Source organism: Salarias fasciatus, chromosome 13 (genome assembly GCF_902148845.1).
Source record: "Salarias fasciatus chromosome 13, fSalaFa1.1, whole genome shotgun sequence".
Classification (NCBI taxonomy): Eukaryota; Metazoa; Chordata; class Actinopteri; order Blenniiformes; family Blenniidae; genus Salarias; species Salarias fasciatus.
The window spans coordinates 21647114-21664931 of NC_043757.1; the positions used below are offsets into that span (position 1 = coordinate 21647114).

The window sequence follows — 17818 nt, forward strand, 5'->3', positions numbered from 1 at the left end:
AAAGGTTGCTATGGTAGAGGTACTGACACCTTTCAGACTCATGCTGCACAGACCTGCATCATGCTTTTTTTTTTTTTTCTTTTTAAAGGTCAACAAGTTAACAAGTAGTTCACACCCGGTCATCAGAGACGTGGTGAATACACACTGTAGTGACTGTTGCATTAGTACTGTTAGGATTTCTTCACAGCGGTTTGACTTTTTTTTTTTTTTTTTGTAACACCTTTGGTATAAAGAAAGATGGTGATCGATGCTGCAGCCCTAGAAAGTTGTCGTACCAGTCCATGCCGCTCATAGGAGGTAAAAAAAAAAATGAAGTCCGACTTTGCTGAAAACGAAACAATCGAAAAGGACAGTTCAATGTAATCAGTAACAACAATTCTTGTCCACACACACAGTGGATTCTCAGTTAACAGCATATTAATAAGAAGAAGGCAAAGGCCAGTAATTAAATATGGGACAAGTGTTTAAAGTAAAAGGAAACTGAGGAGAAGCAGCCCGTGTTTGTTAGTACAGTTAAAGGGTTTGATCAGTTCCAATGTGACCTGCCGGATGTGAAGATGGATGAATCACTTTAGTTCCTGGGTTTTCATTTTTCATTTTTTTTTTAAATTGATGTCTTTAGGATGCTTTTCTTTTCTTTTTTTCTTTCTCAACATAAAGATAACATTTTCCGATTAGGAGACAAAATGCTGCAGGTGTCAAGAAGTGTGTTCCAACCCTTTTTTTTTTTTTTCCTTCGCTCTTTGGGAACGTTGGTCTCTTCAGAGTACAGAGCCGTGTCGGAGATATGTTGGTGCGCATGTCTGAGAGCTTACTGGATCTGCTGCTTCATGCATGTGTTGGTCTGCTTCATCAGTTCTTCCTTGGTTGTGTGCAGAGGTCAGTCACCTCCAGTCCATTCTCCCTCCCTCTCTCTCCCTCTCTCTCTCTCTCTCTCTCTACATTCCGCCGTTCCTTAGCGGCCCACGCTGATGTTGCAGGTCTTGCAGCTGGGGTCTTTCTTAGCATTTACCGTGGACAGACTCATCAGCTGGTGCCCGCTGATCTCGGCCACCGTGCCCGACGCCAGGTCGACGGGCTCCGTGTAGATCACCTCCAGGATGACGTCCTGGGCGTGGTGGAACACCAGGCCGCCGCCCTCTCCGTCCTGCTTGCAGGTGAGGAAGCGGTTGTCGGTGATGTCGAGCGCCGGCAGCCTCTGCTTGCAGAACTCGTCTCCCCTGGAGCCCTTGGGCGCCAGGACCAGAATCACGTAGTGGTAGGCCGTGTACATGCAGTAGAAGTCTCCAAAGTACAGGTTGGTGTCGGGGTTGAAGAGCGAGTCGGCCTGGACCTCGAAGCGGTGGCGGCCGTACGGGGAGTCCTGCGGCGGCTTGCCCGTGTTGAACTCTGTGTTGCAGCTGAAGAAGATGCCCTCCAGCTTGCCGCTGATGGGCGAGCCGTGGCTGCCGCTGTTGTCCTTCACTGACGGCAGCATCCGATTCCCTTGCGCCTCCCTGCAGTTTGGTGACAAAGAAAAGAATGAAGAAAATGAAATGGAACATTTTTTTTTTTCAGATGTTCCTAAAGTTCTCCCTTGCTGTATTCATGAGGAATAAGGAAGTGCTTCACCTTGTCAGGCTGAGTTTGACAACGCCACATTATATGACCGCATTATTAGTGAGAGTAGAGGTTATTTTAACACAATGAGACACAGAAATGAACATCAGACGACTGCACTGTTTGTTCGAGGAGATCAAAGCCATCCAGAGAGGAGTGAGTTTGTGAACTGGCAGTTCAAAAAAACGCAATCTGGAAGAAATCCTGAGAAATTTCAGGATGTACGTCATAGATTGCACGAGAAACGCATTAAATGTGATCCTTTTCATGTTGCATTCGTATATTGTTGCACTGAAAAGGCAGGTTGCAGGTTAGTATGCTGTTTTTTTTACTGTTCAAGTCCAGTTCATATCAACCTTGTCTGAAGCAATGGAAGTTATTTTTGAGTTTGACAGTGTGCAACAGAGGAAAGAAAGAAAGAAAGAAAAAAAAGAACCTGACTGAATATGTAAGATGCATCAGTTTGAATCTCATAACTTGCATACAGAGTGAATTCACAATGGAAGACATATCTAGTTTCACTGCTGCCACAGTGGCACACTAACCATATTATCTTCATCCAGTTTGTCTTGAAATCTCATGAGAGTGAAAAACCAAATAATTCCCCAAAAACAAAAGCCCGCCTTCAGATTAACAGATGAACATTAAAATCGATGGATGGTTATGTGGCAGCCGCATCCCGGCTCCAAACAGCCAATTATGAACTCTAATTAAGCGGCTCCCACTCCAGAGGTTGCCATTATATCGTTAATTAAGGCTTTGTTGTGGGCATTGTGGAGTCAATGAAGCTGAGGCTTCATGAAAGGCTTGGGTGCAGTACCGCGTCTCTCCACACGGTGGCGCAGTGGAACAGAAGCTCTTTCAGGACTGTGGGAGCAGCTGCACAACTCGGCAAAAGGCAGAAGACTATCCGGATGACATCATGCTGTACGGCGCCAACAAAGGAGAGCTCACAAGCTGTGGCTTCAGTGGCCAAACTCTCTTTTGTCGTGCATCTTCTCATATGACCGGGATAGAGAGGAGATTAAATAAATAGGGGAAAAAAAATCCCACCATCAGAAGCCAAAAAGAAAACTATATATACTGTGAAAATGCTTCAGTTGGCTGCTATAGAGATATTTCCCTCTCCTCAAACTGTCACTCTCTCCATGTTTTTTTCATACTGTTTGCCCACATCTCCGAACAACTGTCATCTTTTGTCTGCCAGAGCAGCGCCCGGCTCCGCTGGCTTTCAAAGCATCCACATGGCAGCACAGGGGGGGGGGGGGGGGGGGGGGGGGGGGGGGGAGGAAAAAATGACTTTATTTTCTGTTGCCGTTACGTGTACAGAGGAGGCTGTATGGGAAGAAGTGCCCGCCTGCCTGCCACGGTAGTTTGACGTACTCGTGTGGATTTATGGAAATAATCAGCACGCTTTGTGCAGCTGCACACTCCAAAGGCCTGAAGCCTGGCAACAAAGACAATCAGCAGGAAATGGCAGGAAACACATTAAGCTGAAATGACCATCGTGTTTGCCAGACTGAAAGGACAAGGCAGTGCAATGTTCACCTGCGGCGGAAGTCAATACATTGTGGAATTAAGCGTTATTTTGGGGATTGTTAGGAATAACCACTGAATATTTCAGGAAATAAAATGCTTTGATGCAAAAATTTAAATTTAAATTCGTACCATTTTGGTCACAGGAAGAAAAAAATGTCTCTTTTATAACTAATCATCTAATTTTGAATAGATGTCAAATTAATATCTCATGACACTGAAGTGATAAAACCTGTTATTGGGTAGAAATGTGACATTTAAAGAATATGGGTGGCATTTCTGTAATTGGTAAACATCAACCAAAATGTTATAGCAGCTATGAGAACATGAACAGATTTTTTTTTTTCAGGATAGGATACCAGTGCCTACCTTGCATGGTCAAAGTATTCTTTATTCTGGTTTCTGTAGAAGACGGAGAAACGCAGCATCCGGCCAGCGATGACCTCTGCCTTCTCCAGCAACTGGTTTAGATGCACCGTGGAATAATCTGGGAGCAAACACAAAAACTCAGCGGAGTAAGAAGCTGCCACACAGAAGATGAAAAAGTAATGCACAAATGTAGTTCATAAATATTAATTACTTCAATTATGCAACGCCGGAGGGAGTATGCACTCTCGGAATACAATGTAATGTGTTTTGATTCTTCCCTCCTGGATTTTTCCAGCTTTAATATGTTGACATGACTCAGCAGCACTGAGGTTTTAATGTATTCCGATGTCACCAAATCGGCCAAATGGGTGTGGAGTGTATCCAAACATGGTTTTCTGACAAAAATAAACCCACTTTCTCAAGTAAAACACATCAACAACATTTGAAAAAATCTGAACAGACTTGATATCCGTGCTGTAAATATTCAATTCTAAGAAGCTGGTTGATTTTTATCCAGCCAGTTGCGAACATAAAGGGCCGTCGATGAGAAGCAGAGAAATACGTTTGACACCATCAAACCATGTGGCGTTTGAAGACGGGGCTTTTAGAGGCATGAAAGGTGAGCGTCTTCGGCCCGCCTGGGACGTGAAGGAGGAGCAGCAGCATTAAGCATTCTCCTTCATCCTCCATCCACGACTCTCCCAGCTCCTATCAAAACTCGTTTCTCTTCATCTGATTCACTACCGCCCCACCCCTCCGGACGCCTTTGCTTTTTTTCTTTTTTTTCTTTTTGAGACTTATTCTCGCAGCACTGATGGTTTTCTGTTCGGTCCAGAAAAGACTGTGATATTTCAACTCCTGGATGGATTGCCCTGATTTCTGTAGAGAACGTCACGGACAAGTTGAAGCAACTTAGTTTTGCACATTTCGTCAAAGATTAAAACTGAAACAGGACTGAGAACAAAGATTGAAAAAAAAAAAAAAAGATAAAACAAAAGGATAAAGGCAGCAGCAAACAGAAAACCCTTCAAGCTTCTGTTAGAAGATCTCTGAGTCAGAGACGTCCTGAAGATTTCCAGGCATTTGTTCCAAATATTTGGTGCAAAAAAACTAAAAGCAGCTTCTGAATGTGTGATTCTGTCTAAAAACAGATTTAATCAGACGGCCTGACGGTTCTGGGTGGATCATAACACAGCAGAAGTACAGAACTCTATGCGGGTTTTAAACCATTCAGAGCTTTGTAGATGAGTCAAAAAGCAGTGCGAAGAGCTGAGAACCGGACTGATCTGGTCCATTTCCATAATTCTTGCAGCAGCATTCTGAATTAACCTGCAGGTGATTAATAGATTTTGAGGAAGGACAGTGTCATAATAGTCCAATCTACTGAAGATAAATGCATGAGATCAGTCAATCCTGGTGAGACATCCTCCCTTTATGTTTTATTATATTGTTCAAGTGATGATAACATGTCTTTGTTATGGTCTTTATTTGTTTTTCTTCTGTTTAACATCACAGACTGAAGAGCTTAAAGAGCAGTGAGCCGAGGATGGAGCCTTGGGGAACACCAGAAGTAATTTTAGAGGGTATAGTGTCATGGCAGAGTTCACCCAGTTACCCTGTCAAATTCAGCAGAAGGCTCAAGTAAAACTAGGACCAAAAGTTTGCCATTGTTGATGTTCAGATATATGTACTCGAAAACCTATTGGTAACTGTATGTAAGAGATATATTAAAATCCTTCTTGACCCATGAAGTTTGGAAAAAAACCATTTTGATAAATCCATTAAGGAGCTAAACAAAATCCAATGGAAAATTTCAGAACAAACATGTTGTTGTTGCTTATACTCAAAAACTATTTGTCTGATAACTGACGTAACCCATCATCACTGTTGAACACTTCCAAACATGTGCCAGTTGGCTGTCAGGGCTCTTATTTTTAGATATTTTCACTGAACTGAAGGATTTCCTTCAACTCTAAAATTCACAAATCACATACGAAGCAAACTGTGGGATTGATTATCATTATTAACCCACTTTGCAGAGCTAGCCTTTTGAATGCCCGAACACCTGGCATGCTAATCAAGGTCATAGCCATGTGGTTAAGAGATTATCAATGACATACATGTAGCTGACAGATGGAGGGACGGGGACTTGGGTGGAAGGACATCAGATAAGAGAGCAATGAGAGAATAGAGGGTGAAATTAATATTGATATACTTTAAGCACAAACCGTTTAGCATTTCAGTGAAATATGAAGATAATAAATGCAACGATGCGCCGCAGACAAAATAAAATGTGAGTGAATAAAACATTTTTCAGGTGCATCATAGTTTGAGATTTACTCTAGAATCTGTTTTCAATGCATTCGCAATATATTTGCATCAGGCCAGATTTTCTATATCTTCACTGTTTTGATTTTTTGATGAACAATTGCCATTCGTAGGCCTCAATCATGTCTGTGAAGTGGAACACGTGGACTGGTTCATAAAAATGAAGGATTTTCTTCACATTTCACAATTTTCCAGATATGTAAAACATTACTGCTGCGGGCATAGTCAGAGAGTTTTTATCAGGAAGGATTTTAAACAGTGAAATATGACCGTATTGCAAATGTCACCAAGACAGACAGCGGGGTAGATATATGGAGCTGTAGCAGCATGGAGTTGAGTCAGGGACAGCGGTTACAGCCACTAGGCTGCAGGGATAAGCCTCCACACCCTCGCTAATAAATTACACCCTCCGGTCTTCCACACCATCATCGCCGTCCCCTGCTCCCCTCCCCCTCCGTAAGCCTCCAGCCAGTGGTGCTGAACTCTGTGACCTCTGCATCTGAAGATATACAGCACAGCTCCTCTCGTTCCTTTAATCCGCCCCTTTCCTCATCACCCCTCCTCCCGCCACGCATCCATCTTCCCCTGCGCTCAGCACATTAGCCTTTTTGTAACATTCTCTATCCTCCACTCTATCCTGTTCTTTTCCATCACTGTCCTCTGTAATTCACGTGGTCCCTGCCAAACTCCGAGGTTGCAAAGATGTCGTATATCCCAAAAAATGCCCCCCGCCCTGAGTCGTGTGTTACTCACCGGCGGTGCAGAACTCGATGATCTCGCTCCACTCAGAGACGGCGTAGTCGCCGTCGGTCTGTTTGGACGCGGTCTGGACGGCCACGGTGTACTCTGTACGCGGACTGAGGAACCAGTGGCCCCGGACCGTCATGGGCAGCGGCACTGCTTTGGCTACGAGCTTAGTGGGAACATCCTGGAGGGAGGGAAGGAGTGAAGAGGGAGCGGTTAGGTGGAGATAACTTGTATGTCCTTGTATGGCTTTTCTCTCCACTGTGTGACGCGTGTCCCTCGCTGCAGGTGATACTTGTGGATCACAGCCGTACGGTTCAATCCCACCACCATCCATAGCATCAACAGGCCTCAGCAGCTCATTGATTGGACCGAGAGCCACTGCCTAGCAACAGAGTCAGCCCATTAATCCACCAACGGTGCTGCTGCACCGAAATCAAAAGCCGAGTATGGGGCTTGTTTGCGATAACAATGCAGGAAAACAGATAAAAATTCAGCTACACAGCACCCAGGAAGTGAAAACAGGAGGAAAAATAAGGAAGCAGATGAAACAAAGCCATAAGATTACTGAAACAGATCACTGACTGTTTGCTGGAGGAGCTGCTGTCCTGCTGGTCACGTTACTGAGAGGAGGATTAGGAAGTTCAAAGCAGCAGCTTTAAGGAATCCTTTGAAAGAAATTACCTGAAAATTAGTTTTTTTTTTATTTTGCATCAAGCATAAAAAAGAAAGTTGTGCTGAGGTGAGACGCAGCATCTCAGCTGCAAAACAGTCGTTTTAGGCTTCAGCGAGCAAGATTTTACTGTTTACTGCATCATAACCGCTGATATGACAACAGTTATGGTCATGAAGGGGAAATCTCATTCCCTGGCACCGAGGGAGACTCAGCAACCACCATAGAGCATTTCAGGGGAAAAAAACAGCAAGGAAAAGATTGAAAATGTATATAAAGACAATACAGCATCAAACGAACACCAAGTTAAGCAGGTCCTCTTTTAAACAGACATCTGGCAGTCTGAAAAAGTGTTACATTTGTCGAATAAATTAACCTCAAAGGTACGTAAACTTTAAGTTTAGAAACCTTTAAATGCTTGAACACACTGACACACTTAAATTATGATATGAAAGGAAGTTGACAGCATCGAAACATGATTTAAGTACTCTTAAATATTTATTTAAGCTGGCGCACTTTGTAGTTTGCCGTTTCCCTAATAGAAAATTCAAAGCGCTCAGCTGCGACTAAAGCGAGAGGCAGGAGGTGAGTCATCTCCCCGTGGTGCTCCTCTCACACACATCCGTCTGACTGCTGGACTCGGGCTTTACCTTGTGTTTGAACTTGTTTGAGTTTTTGTTCTCCTTCTTGTTCAGGTCAATGAAGTAGTGCGTGATGCGCTCCTTGCTGCGCGCCTCCATGTCCCAGCAGATCTTGAAGGAGTCGCAGGTGATGTTGCTGATCTTGATGTTCTGAGGAACGGGAAGTTCTTCCATCTCTGAGATGCTGCCGTCCTGGGATTTACTTCCTGTTATGATGAAAAAAAACAAACAAAAAAGGCTCAGTTGGGATAAAATACAACCTAAAATCAAATCAAGATTTAATCAAACTTTAAATCAACCAGAACACCATCCAAACACACTCACAACACACACAGCTGCCGACATTTCCTTCTGATTACCATACATATATATGTTACCATGGAGACACATCAGCCCCTCAACACCATTATAACGATCTGATTTTCTGAACATATGCAGCACTGAAATAGCAAATATTAAATATTTAAATCAATTTCATCTCTCATCAGCACAGATCTGCTCATTTGGGTATTTCTATTAAATGTCACAGCAGCCATCTTTTATTTAAATGGTTGGACATCTTTTCATTACACGATCCCTTACCTTTTACGGCAAATGAAAGAAAAACATACATAAACATTGCATTTTCACAAAGGGCATATGAATAAATCTCACTGCACTATTAATTTCTTACACTGCTGCCTCCTGCGAGTAAATCATGTAGGCCAAGACTTACAGCCCAAAGTGCAGACTGAGGCCAGTGAAGATGTCAAAACACAGCTGAATGAGAGCTTTGTGGCACTAGGGTGAATAAAGACTTTGCGTCACATTACGAGACGCCCACTTGGCATGGCAACAATGTGTTTTCTGTGCGTGCTGCGGGGTCTAAACAAGAGTGAGTAAAATTCACAAATGCACTATGGGGGTGGCGGTGGGGGTAAAATGCTCAGGGTGTGAACAATAGCAGAGGCAGTGAAGCGTGAAAAATCCATCTCAGTTCATCAACAGACAGGAGGCCAGATAGCAGAGTAATTCCATAATTGGGTGCGCGGGCTCTCCTGTCTAACCTACAGACTCCACTTCAACAAGGGTACATCTGAAGTGTGATTCATTTAAGAAAAAAAATCAAACAAAAACTGAAAAGAACAGAAGGTTAATTCTACCCTCACTGTGTGCTTTGCCTCTGAGCTGTAAAACTAAAGGCAGCCGACTCTTACACTCCTATTTTGTCTTGGTTTTGCTTTATGATCATCTTAAAATTACTTCATACAAGACAAATGTCTGCTCTTAAAAAGCAGACAGGCGCAGACCCCCCGCTTGCCTCCCGCTTAATCACTAGCTCCTAATCAGCCGAGCAACAAAAACAGTAATCTTGAACTTGGAAAGAAAGACCGCATATTGCTAAATGCTCGTAATAACTGTTTCATGGAGCCAGGAGCTTCAAATTGTGAAATAACCTTTACAACTCTCAGTAGAGCTTAAGCCTCCCCAACTTTCAAGCTGCAAGTCTGGTCTCTCGAGGTAGAAAACCAGACCTCAAACAGTTTTTCACATAAGACATGAATGTTCATGGCTGTTTGGATCTACATTCTAGGAAAACAGTTATTTATTATTAAGAATCAACATATGTCAATTTATGAGTTGACTGCAGTGGTTTTTCAGTCAGTATTTAAAGTGTATTTAAATTGAGTGCCCTATCTGAGCATACTCCACGGGGTTTAAACTGGATTATATGGCCACTGGGGGGTCCTAAGTATGAAAAAAGTAAACATGTCAGCAGCTAAATCCCTCATCCTGATTGCACAACGCTCGGCTCTCAGAGCCGCGCTACAATGCCTTGATTTATGGCGACTTCTCATCCTGCGGCAGGTCCGCAATTAAAGCCCATCTCATTATACTTAAAGCACACTGAGCTGATCAGTTTGGCTCAGACTAAGAGGGTCAACATGAGCCATGACAGAGCAGATCTCTGACTGGAAAATGCTCCGGCGAGTCAGCACAGAGAACACGGTGCTGCAAAATCACCTGAGACTTCATGCTGCTGACCTTCAACAGAAAAAAGAAAAAAAAAAACAAGAAAAATGGACAAGGTCTGTTGTCATCCGCTGACATCCACTTCAAAGGAAGAGACCCAAAGGGAGGAAAACACGCTGAGAGATTTCTTGAAAGTGTCCAAAATTTGTAGGTGAGTCTTCCAATAAAAACTGTTTTGGCATCACTCGCTCCATCCTGAGTTCTCTCCACCTCCAGATACCTGCAGCGCAAAAACTGTAAACATCAAGCAAACGCCGAAGAGGAAAAACCTGTTAACTCGCTTTCTGCTTTGAGCTCTTTGTCCTCTTGTCTTCAAAACCTGAATGTCAACACAAATGTTTCCCTTTACAAAACTCGACCCTCACACAGATCTGTGCCCGTCAGCTCCTCCGTGAAGCCGCGGTGCTGATTGAGCTGCTGTTTACACTAATTCTCCTCCAATTAACCTGAGAACGGAGCCATTACCGACACAGTGCAGCTTTCCAAGTACAGTCTGGTAATGCAGACATAACACTATTACTGCAGCTCAACACTCACATCTGAAACGATCACAGTTTTCTACTGGAAATGTCAATAGTTGATGACTGTTTTTTTTTTTTTATTCCCACAACTTTTCCATCTGAGACAGAAGGTCGTTTTATAAATGAGGACATGATGGTGAATTACAGTACTTGATTTTGGTTTTCAAGTGAAATTATTTCCATGACTCTTCAACCAAAAACACAAATCATGTCAGATTTCATCATTATTACATTTCTTCTAGCTCTTGTTGCCATTTTTCTTTCATGTCAGATGTCTTTTAAATAGAGGAGAAAAACTGTTGAACTGAGATCCCGACACTCTTAACCCACAGCTGATCTATTAAACACAGCTCTGAAATATCTGGAAATTCTTTATCAAAATGTACGAATAACAGTCATAGCAGTCATCCTTGAGTTTTTTTTTTTTTTACACGGGCTTTGTGAGATCAAGTGTTAAGCTCTCTGCCGACTCCTCTGGGACTGAGAGCGCACAGGATGAAAGATGGAGGAGGAAAAGCTAGGCGGGCTGAAGGTCAGCCGCTAAGGGGACAAACTAAAACCTTTGAGTCTCTCTTGGAGGGCCAAGCCTTCATTCTGACTTAGATTTATGTGCTATCATTGTACTCTACCTCTTACTTCTCATGGCTGCTTTACAATTGTGCCGAACGTCAGTTTTGCCGAGTCAGAATTTTACCACGAAACACTGTTATATAACCACCTTCTCCAACTCGGCCTTATTATTTATTGGACTGAAGACGCTGAGTAGGGTGAGAGGGCGGAGGACTGTTTGTCTCAGAAAGAGAGTCAGCGTTTGAGCACAGATGCACCGCACACCTGCAGAGGGAGATCAAATACAGTACGCACAAATAAACCTCTACATGCTTGATCAGCATGCAGAAATGTAGGAAACAGAAGCGTCACCCCTGTAGATAAAGCATTAATCTCTAAATGTTGGAAATCCCAGCCTGTTAAATTTACTAAACCCTCTCAAACGGTCATTATTGGGTATTGCCCTTTCGCTCAGAGTGCAGTAAAATGCCACAGTCTTGAATACCAATAGATGCAGAGGGATCAATAGAAATCTTGTTAACATGCATACCCAGGACTGACCTAATGGCTTTCTATGGTAACATTTGTTCCAGTCACACTTGCTTTTATCCTGAGTATTACTCTGTAATGCTCTCGGAAAGATATTTGATTCCCTTTCGAGCCATCTAAACAATGTAAATATACTCCCTCGACGGTCCCAGACTGTGCGACTACAGAGCTCAACTTGAAGGATTCGGCGTCTCAAAATTGAAACGAGTGACCTTTCATTGAAGGATAAAGCTGAAAAATTAGTTTTTCATTACTTCTTAACCGGCCTGACATGTCGAAAAACAGCAAGGGAGATTGGAGTAACACAGATCTTTCCTGACTGAGCAAGTAGGCACTCAGCACAGACAGACAGCCTCCTACATTTTAAGTTAGCTCTGATTCTGAACTCCACACATGAGCGGCACAATAGACGCTCACTGGGAGCGGATGCTCGCAGGCCTTTGAAAATCACGCCTTTGTTTCTCTCAATGCACAGGCTAGACTGAGACAGAAACCATGCCGGGACTGAGAGGAGCTGCCAAGAGAAAAAACGTCTTTTTCTCAGAGTGAGATAAACAATGCCCCGTTCATCGGGGTTCGTCAGTCTGCGTTCCACCTTTTACCCATCAGCGAGTGCCTGAGCAGCAGACAAAGGCTTTGTGTGGACACTTCTATAATAGTCTTCAGAGAAAGAGAAAGACTTTTAAAGTTCAACATTGACAAGTTAATTGAATCCTTAAGTCGTTTTGACAGGAATAAGGTATTTTCTAAATCTCTTACCCAAGAGTCTAAAACCATAAATCATCCACAGTTGTGATTTTTGCAGCTCAGGCTGTGAGTTCTTGTATAGAAGGATCTTATTTGCGAGCAGCAATGTGCAAAAGGCATGCCAAAAATTCTATGAATGTTTAATTTGAGTTGTCAAGGATGAAAATGCAGTGTTTAAAAGCTCAAAGACTTACTTTTCCAAGTATTTAGGAGCTCAAGAATATGTTTACATCACCAATAAATGGCTAATTAACATGTTACCTGCAACTGTTGCCAGCACAGTCATGAGACACAACTGCTCATGCTGAAGACTGGCCAGAGTGAAATGCCAGCTTATTCAGATGATGCTGCGTGTCATAAGGCAGGCCTGCTGTTCTACCATGTTGGAACATTACTGGATAAGCTCTGCAACAAAAAAAAAAGAAAACACTAAGAAACTGTTCTGCCAGCAGCTCTGCACTGGGAAGCGGTGGTGGTTAGAGCTAAATGCCAACGTGGACAACCTGAATTCATGTAAGCAGGTGTTCACCAAAGTTTATGTGTTGAATTCAGCATGGCAGTGCTGGTTAATTGATAGTGAACAGTGAGGAATGGTAATGGTTCAATTTCGCAGATTTCTCCCTCATATCAACAAAAATGTGCCTGGAAGGCATAAATGATTCAATGAGTGAGCCGGAATGAAAAGTGAAAGGGGAAACTTAAAGGACACCATGATATGATTTCAAAAATATGCTATAGTTATCTGTGAAAGCCAATAAAACAGCTGGAAGGCTAATATTTTTGGACTGTGCATTCACAGAGCTAAATGCTGTCGGCTTCATTAATAAAAACCAATAATGTCTCAAACATTCATGACAAACAGATTACAGAAGGGGGAAAAAAGCCCCCCAGCTCAAACAATTGTTTCACACACCGCCGGCTTAATCTCACAAAACATTTCTTTGTGTTTCTCAGCTACATTTGTTTGCGCCAGACTTAAACAGTAAGTCAGTTTTAAGAACTGCAACACTTTGAGCAAGACGTAACTCAACACTGACAACTGCTGGCTTCGGTGAGACAACATTACTTTGATTTGGCGCCTTTACAGCTGCACAGTGTCCTACCAGTTCCTACTAGTTTGCATGTTCTCCCTATGCATTCGTGTGTTTTTCTGGGGATTTGGTTCCTTCCCACAGTCCAAAAATGTACATTTCAGGCTTATTGTTGATTTTTATGGTGACCAAAGATTCAACCTGTGAGTCTGAGTTGCATGAAGCAGTAAATAAGATCAGTGGACAGGGATCTTTAAGATTTCTTCATTTTAAACCCATGATGGCCACACACACACACACACACACACACACACACACACACACACACACACACACACGGACACACAGTTCCAGACTGAGGGCAGAGATATTTCAACAGCCACAGACACTTGGCTGTATAAATGGCTCCCATTTGTCAGGGCAACTTCATTATGTCAGCAGCAACAGTCCAAAGCTCCTGTGATACATGTGTGTATTTCATTATATGGCACAAATATGCTTTAGCTGTGATGATAAAATCAAAGTGGAACTCAGACTCAGCTTTGCAGAGATAGGAAGCAAAAATCAGCCAAGGTAACATTTCGAAAGCCGTCTGTGGCGATGAGAACATTTCAATTAACAGCAGTGATCATGCAGTTTTTCCTTAATGCTTCTTTCGAGTTAAGCTGAACCTTCCCCACCCCCCATGAACTAATGCAGATCCTGCCCCATCCCTAAACTGAACCATTAAGACCCCATCTCAAACAAGAAACGACTTGTATTCCGGTACATCTTTTGTGTATTGAAATACTCAAATGGTCTTCAATGTGTGTGTGTGTGAGGGAGTGTGTGTGAGAGGCAGAGCTCTTTCTCACAAACAGTAGGCCCACTGAAGCTGCATGCATCCATTTGCTGGGTCAGCATGGGGATATAAGCCTCTCATGCCCGCAATTAAATATTAATGGATTTGGGAGATAAATTTAGAAAGCCGTGAGAAACTGAAATGAACACAGTCTTTGAAAAGTTGTATCTATTGACAAGAAGAGATGCATCCAGGTTAAAACACAATATGCTGCCTTCAGTGTCGGGTGTGGCAGGTACAGAACGAGCGAGTCAGTGTGTCTGGAGGTCATTTCACAGGTCATGTGCAAAACTGCAGCATTTACAAAATCAGGAAATGAGCAAATCCGACCAGAAAACAGACGGACGATTACAGGTTACAAGCGTGGGCTTATAAAATGCTTCTTCTCATAAAGCTCAGGTTTTCCAGAGCAGCAGAGTTCTTGCATATATACTGTGGAATAATGACTTAGTCAATAGATGTTGGAACAGATGCTTCAAGCAAACACTCCTACAATTCTCGAATAATAACAATAACAACGACCTTTTTTCTGCAGAATTTACACAGAAGGTAGAATGTGTTGCTCCATAAACAGGGAGCATGTGGGTGTCTCAAGGACACAAAGATGATATTTACTCTGGTTGATCCACATGACAAACAGTGAAGTCGAGAACGGGCTGCAAAGAGCCAATCTATCTGCGCTCAGCTCACTTGCAGCACGGGAGGTGCAAACCCAACATAGGTGCAGCCAAGTGACATACTATTGAAATTAAAGCTTCACAGCAGGGCCACCAATATAACCAAGACAAAATAAAAGCATGCTCTATTGTGCGGAGCAGCAGAGTGTGACAGACGAGAGAGCAGCTCAGTGTGGTACAATGGCTGCACTGTGGTCAGACGCTGGGGATCCTTGAAAAAGCTTAATGAAGACACACCATTGACTCCCTGGGCACTCATAACCAGTCAGCTTACACACAGACAAATCCTATCTGGAAGGAAAAAAAAAAAAACAATTCCCCACTGAAAAGGCATGATCGTATTTCATTGTCATGAATCTGAATTAATCTGCAATCTTAATCAAAATGCATATCTGTGACAATGAGGCAGACTCAGATGTGGAGTCAGTGGTGTGTAATTGCACTGATGGGCGTGCACAGCTGCACCGCCTGTGCACACACACATGTGGGGGCAGCCATGTTTCAGCCTCTTATTCCCTCCTGATGATGACTTGCTTTTTTGCCCCCATCTCCACCATTAAGTTGGCATCAGGGTGAGAATAAAAACTGCTTGTACATATTTTTATAATAAAAAAGAAATCTTTCTCAGAGGAGCATTAACTCCTATGATGCATGTCATTTAAACTGATTAATCAGTGGTAATTATTCACAAAACTTTGGAGAGATAATCGCAGATAATCCGGCATGGAAGATGGATAAATCGTGTATGTAAATACAGTTAAGTTTTTTTCTTGAGGTGTGATAAGGGAAAAATCCTTCTTTGATAAAGGAAACAATACAACATGCAGGCAGGTTTTTTTTAGGAAAGAAAAAGGCAGGAAGCCTTAAATGTAGGCGGGGTGGCTGCCGGCCTCTGTCCATGTCTGTGGTGCTGAAGTAAAGACCCTCATCACTGGCTTCCTCAGCGTTGCAGTTCAGTTTGAACGCATTGATTCTCGAGCCAAGTCCCTTCCCCGATGGGAACCACTGTAAAGAAACACTCAGGTATTCCACACACGCACGAGCGCACCATCCCTCCTTCCATGCATCCATCCAATTCATGCAACCTGCCGCCGGCCCCTGCTCCTCTCTGAACGAACACACACACAATGAGGGTCCAGCATGCTGCTCAAGCCCCACGACAAACTGACCGCGCGCACAACCAGGCAGAACGCAGCGCCTTTTAATGCGCAGTGACAAATCCTTACCATCTCGCTCACACAACTGTATGGCGTCCAGGCTCAGGTCCTTGATCATCCCCTCGCAGGGACTCAATGGGCTTGTGATGCTGTGCGCCAAGCCTGGTACCTCCATGTCTGCAGGAGCGCCTGGACGGTGATGGTGATGGTGAGGATGGTGATGCTGCTACCGGTTTATAAAAAAAAAAACGCCGCTTTTGGCAACGTCGTCCGCGGGACTTGCTCGGCTGCGGTCGTCCGTCCACGGCGATGAGGGAAGGAAGAAGAGGAAGAGGGGGGATAAAAAAGAGAGAGCAGTGTCCGGTCCGCTCGCTCCGTCGCGCGCAGTCTCCCGGGTTGGTTGGTGCGGCGAGTGGCGCGTCAGCGGAATCGTCACGGGCTCCAGCAGCTCCAACCTCCAGTTGCAAAACGAGGCACAGCAGCTTCTCCTCCTGAGGGGGGGTGACGCGCTCGGACGCGTATATAAAAGCTCACAGAGCTCAGCCTCTGCGTTTTATTTCAATTCATCCAGCGCCTTAATGCGCGCGGCGCTCGCTGTGCCCTCGGAGCCACAAGTGTGCGCGCTCGGTGTGTCCTGTGTGTTCCGCCGCCGCGGGACGGTTCCAGCGCGAGGAGTTCAGCGGATTAGTGCAGAGACGCTCTGCGAATTCAATGGCTCCTTATGTAACCAGATTTACCCTCCTCCCTCCCCCTCCATCTATAAACCGTCCAGACGCTCCGTTTCTGGCGCTCACATCATGTCCTTATTCGGTGAGGACCGCAGGTGCAACCGGACCTCTCGGTAATGAGCCTGGGGGTGGCGAGGGCGACATAATGAAGGAAGGAACAGCTTCACCTCTTCCCTCGCAGCTAATGGGCGATCAGGCTTGCGTCGCAGACATATTAATGGCACATAATAAAACTGGAAAGCTTGTCAGTTCAGAGAGGAAGAGTCATGCTTCATGCTGGGCAGTGGCTGTGACTCTCTTCATGATCATTATCTCCATTAGACTTCTACACCCACCCCTTTTTTTTCTTTCTTTTATCAGTCACCCCCAGGAGCAGGAGTGCCCAGCCACAAGAGGTCAAGTGCAGTTGGGAGCCATGGCTAAACAAGGCTGCAGGCGCACTTAACTCCCGAGAGTCACTGCTGCTCATCATGGAGTCATTTTATTCTTACATTACTGTAAGCAGTCTCCTCTGGAGAGCATCAGAGTGAGGTGGTGTCACTTTCCATTTGTTTTTGTCTGTCTCAGTGTTCTACAAGGCGCCCCGAGGAGAGAGGGAGGCCACAGAGTGCTTATCTCTTCAGCGGACAGCGCGTCGTGCAGCTGCGCCTTTGGGACCCTGAGTCTGAGTCATGCTGTTCAAAACGACACAGGGGGAACTGCTGCATTATATATGGGCTGTAAACCTACAGGAGCCACTCTAACTTATCAGGACGAAGCAGCATAGAGTTTAAACAAGGAGTGACGGGAAAAAAAAAAAACACACCCCAAAATAGTCTCCAGTTAAACTACTTGGTGAGTATTTTCGTGCACTTTGCAGGATTAAAAATGAGGTTATGGCACACAGGGCGAATTAAACTCTTGGTAAGCTTTTAATCACTGTGGCATTCATATTCCGATGTATTAGATGCTCCATGGAAGGCTTGGGTATTTCATTACATGCTCAGATTTCAAAGAGAGCATTGCTGCATCTGGCTCAAATTTCCTGCCTATGAAATACAACTCATTAAAAAGTGAAGGTCAGCATGCAAGAGCAGTCGCTGCAAACACATCTGCAACCGAGGAGATGCTGATAT

At 44.0% G+C, this 17818-nt stretch overlaps 1 protein-coding gene across 1 annotated transcript; it reads right to left on the minus strand.

Moving 5' to 3' along the window:
- Positions 1 to 63: 63 nt before the first annotated feature.
- On the minus strand, positions 64 to 16697 carry phyhiplb (phytanoyl-CoA 2-hydroxylase interacting protein-like b). The gene is made up of 5 exons (XM_030105858.1): positions 16045 to 16697; positions 7900 to 8096; positions 6586 to 6760; positions 3505 to 3622; positions 64 to 1496 (listed from the first exon to the last, which is right to left on the minus strand). Exons 1-5 carry the CDS (start codon positions 16148 to 16150, stop codon positions 956 to 958), a joined length of 1137 nt encoding a protein of 378 aa, XP_029961718.1. The 5' UTR covers positions 16151 to 16697; the 3' UTR covers positions 64 to 955.
- Between the last annotated feature and the right edge of the window lie 1121 nt (positions 16698 to 17818).

Coding starts and splice junctions, on each gene's coding strand:
- phyhiplb (XM_030105858.1), bottom strand. CDS start 16,150: ATGGAGGTACCAGGCTTGGCGCACAGCATCACAAGCCCATTGAGTCCC. Junction 6,761..7,899: donor CAAACAAGTTCAAACACAAG/GTAAAGCCCGAG, acceptor CCCTCCCTCCAG/GATGTTCCCACTAAGCTCGT. Junction 1,497..3,504: donor GAATACTTTGACCATGCAAG/GTAGGCACTGGT, acceptor ACCAAACTGCAG/GGAGGCGCAAGGGAATCGGA.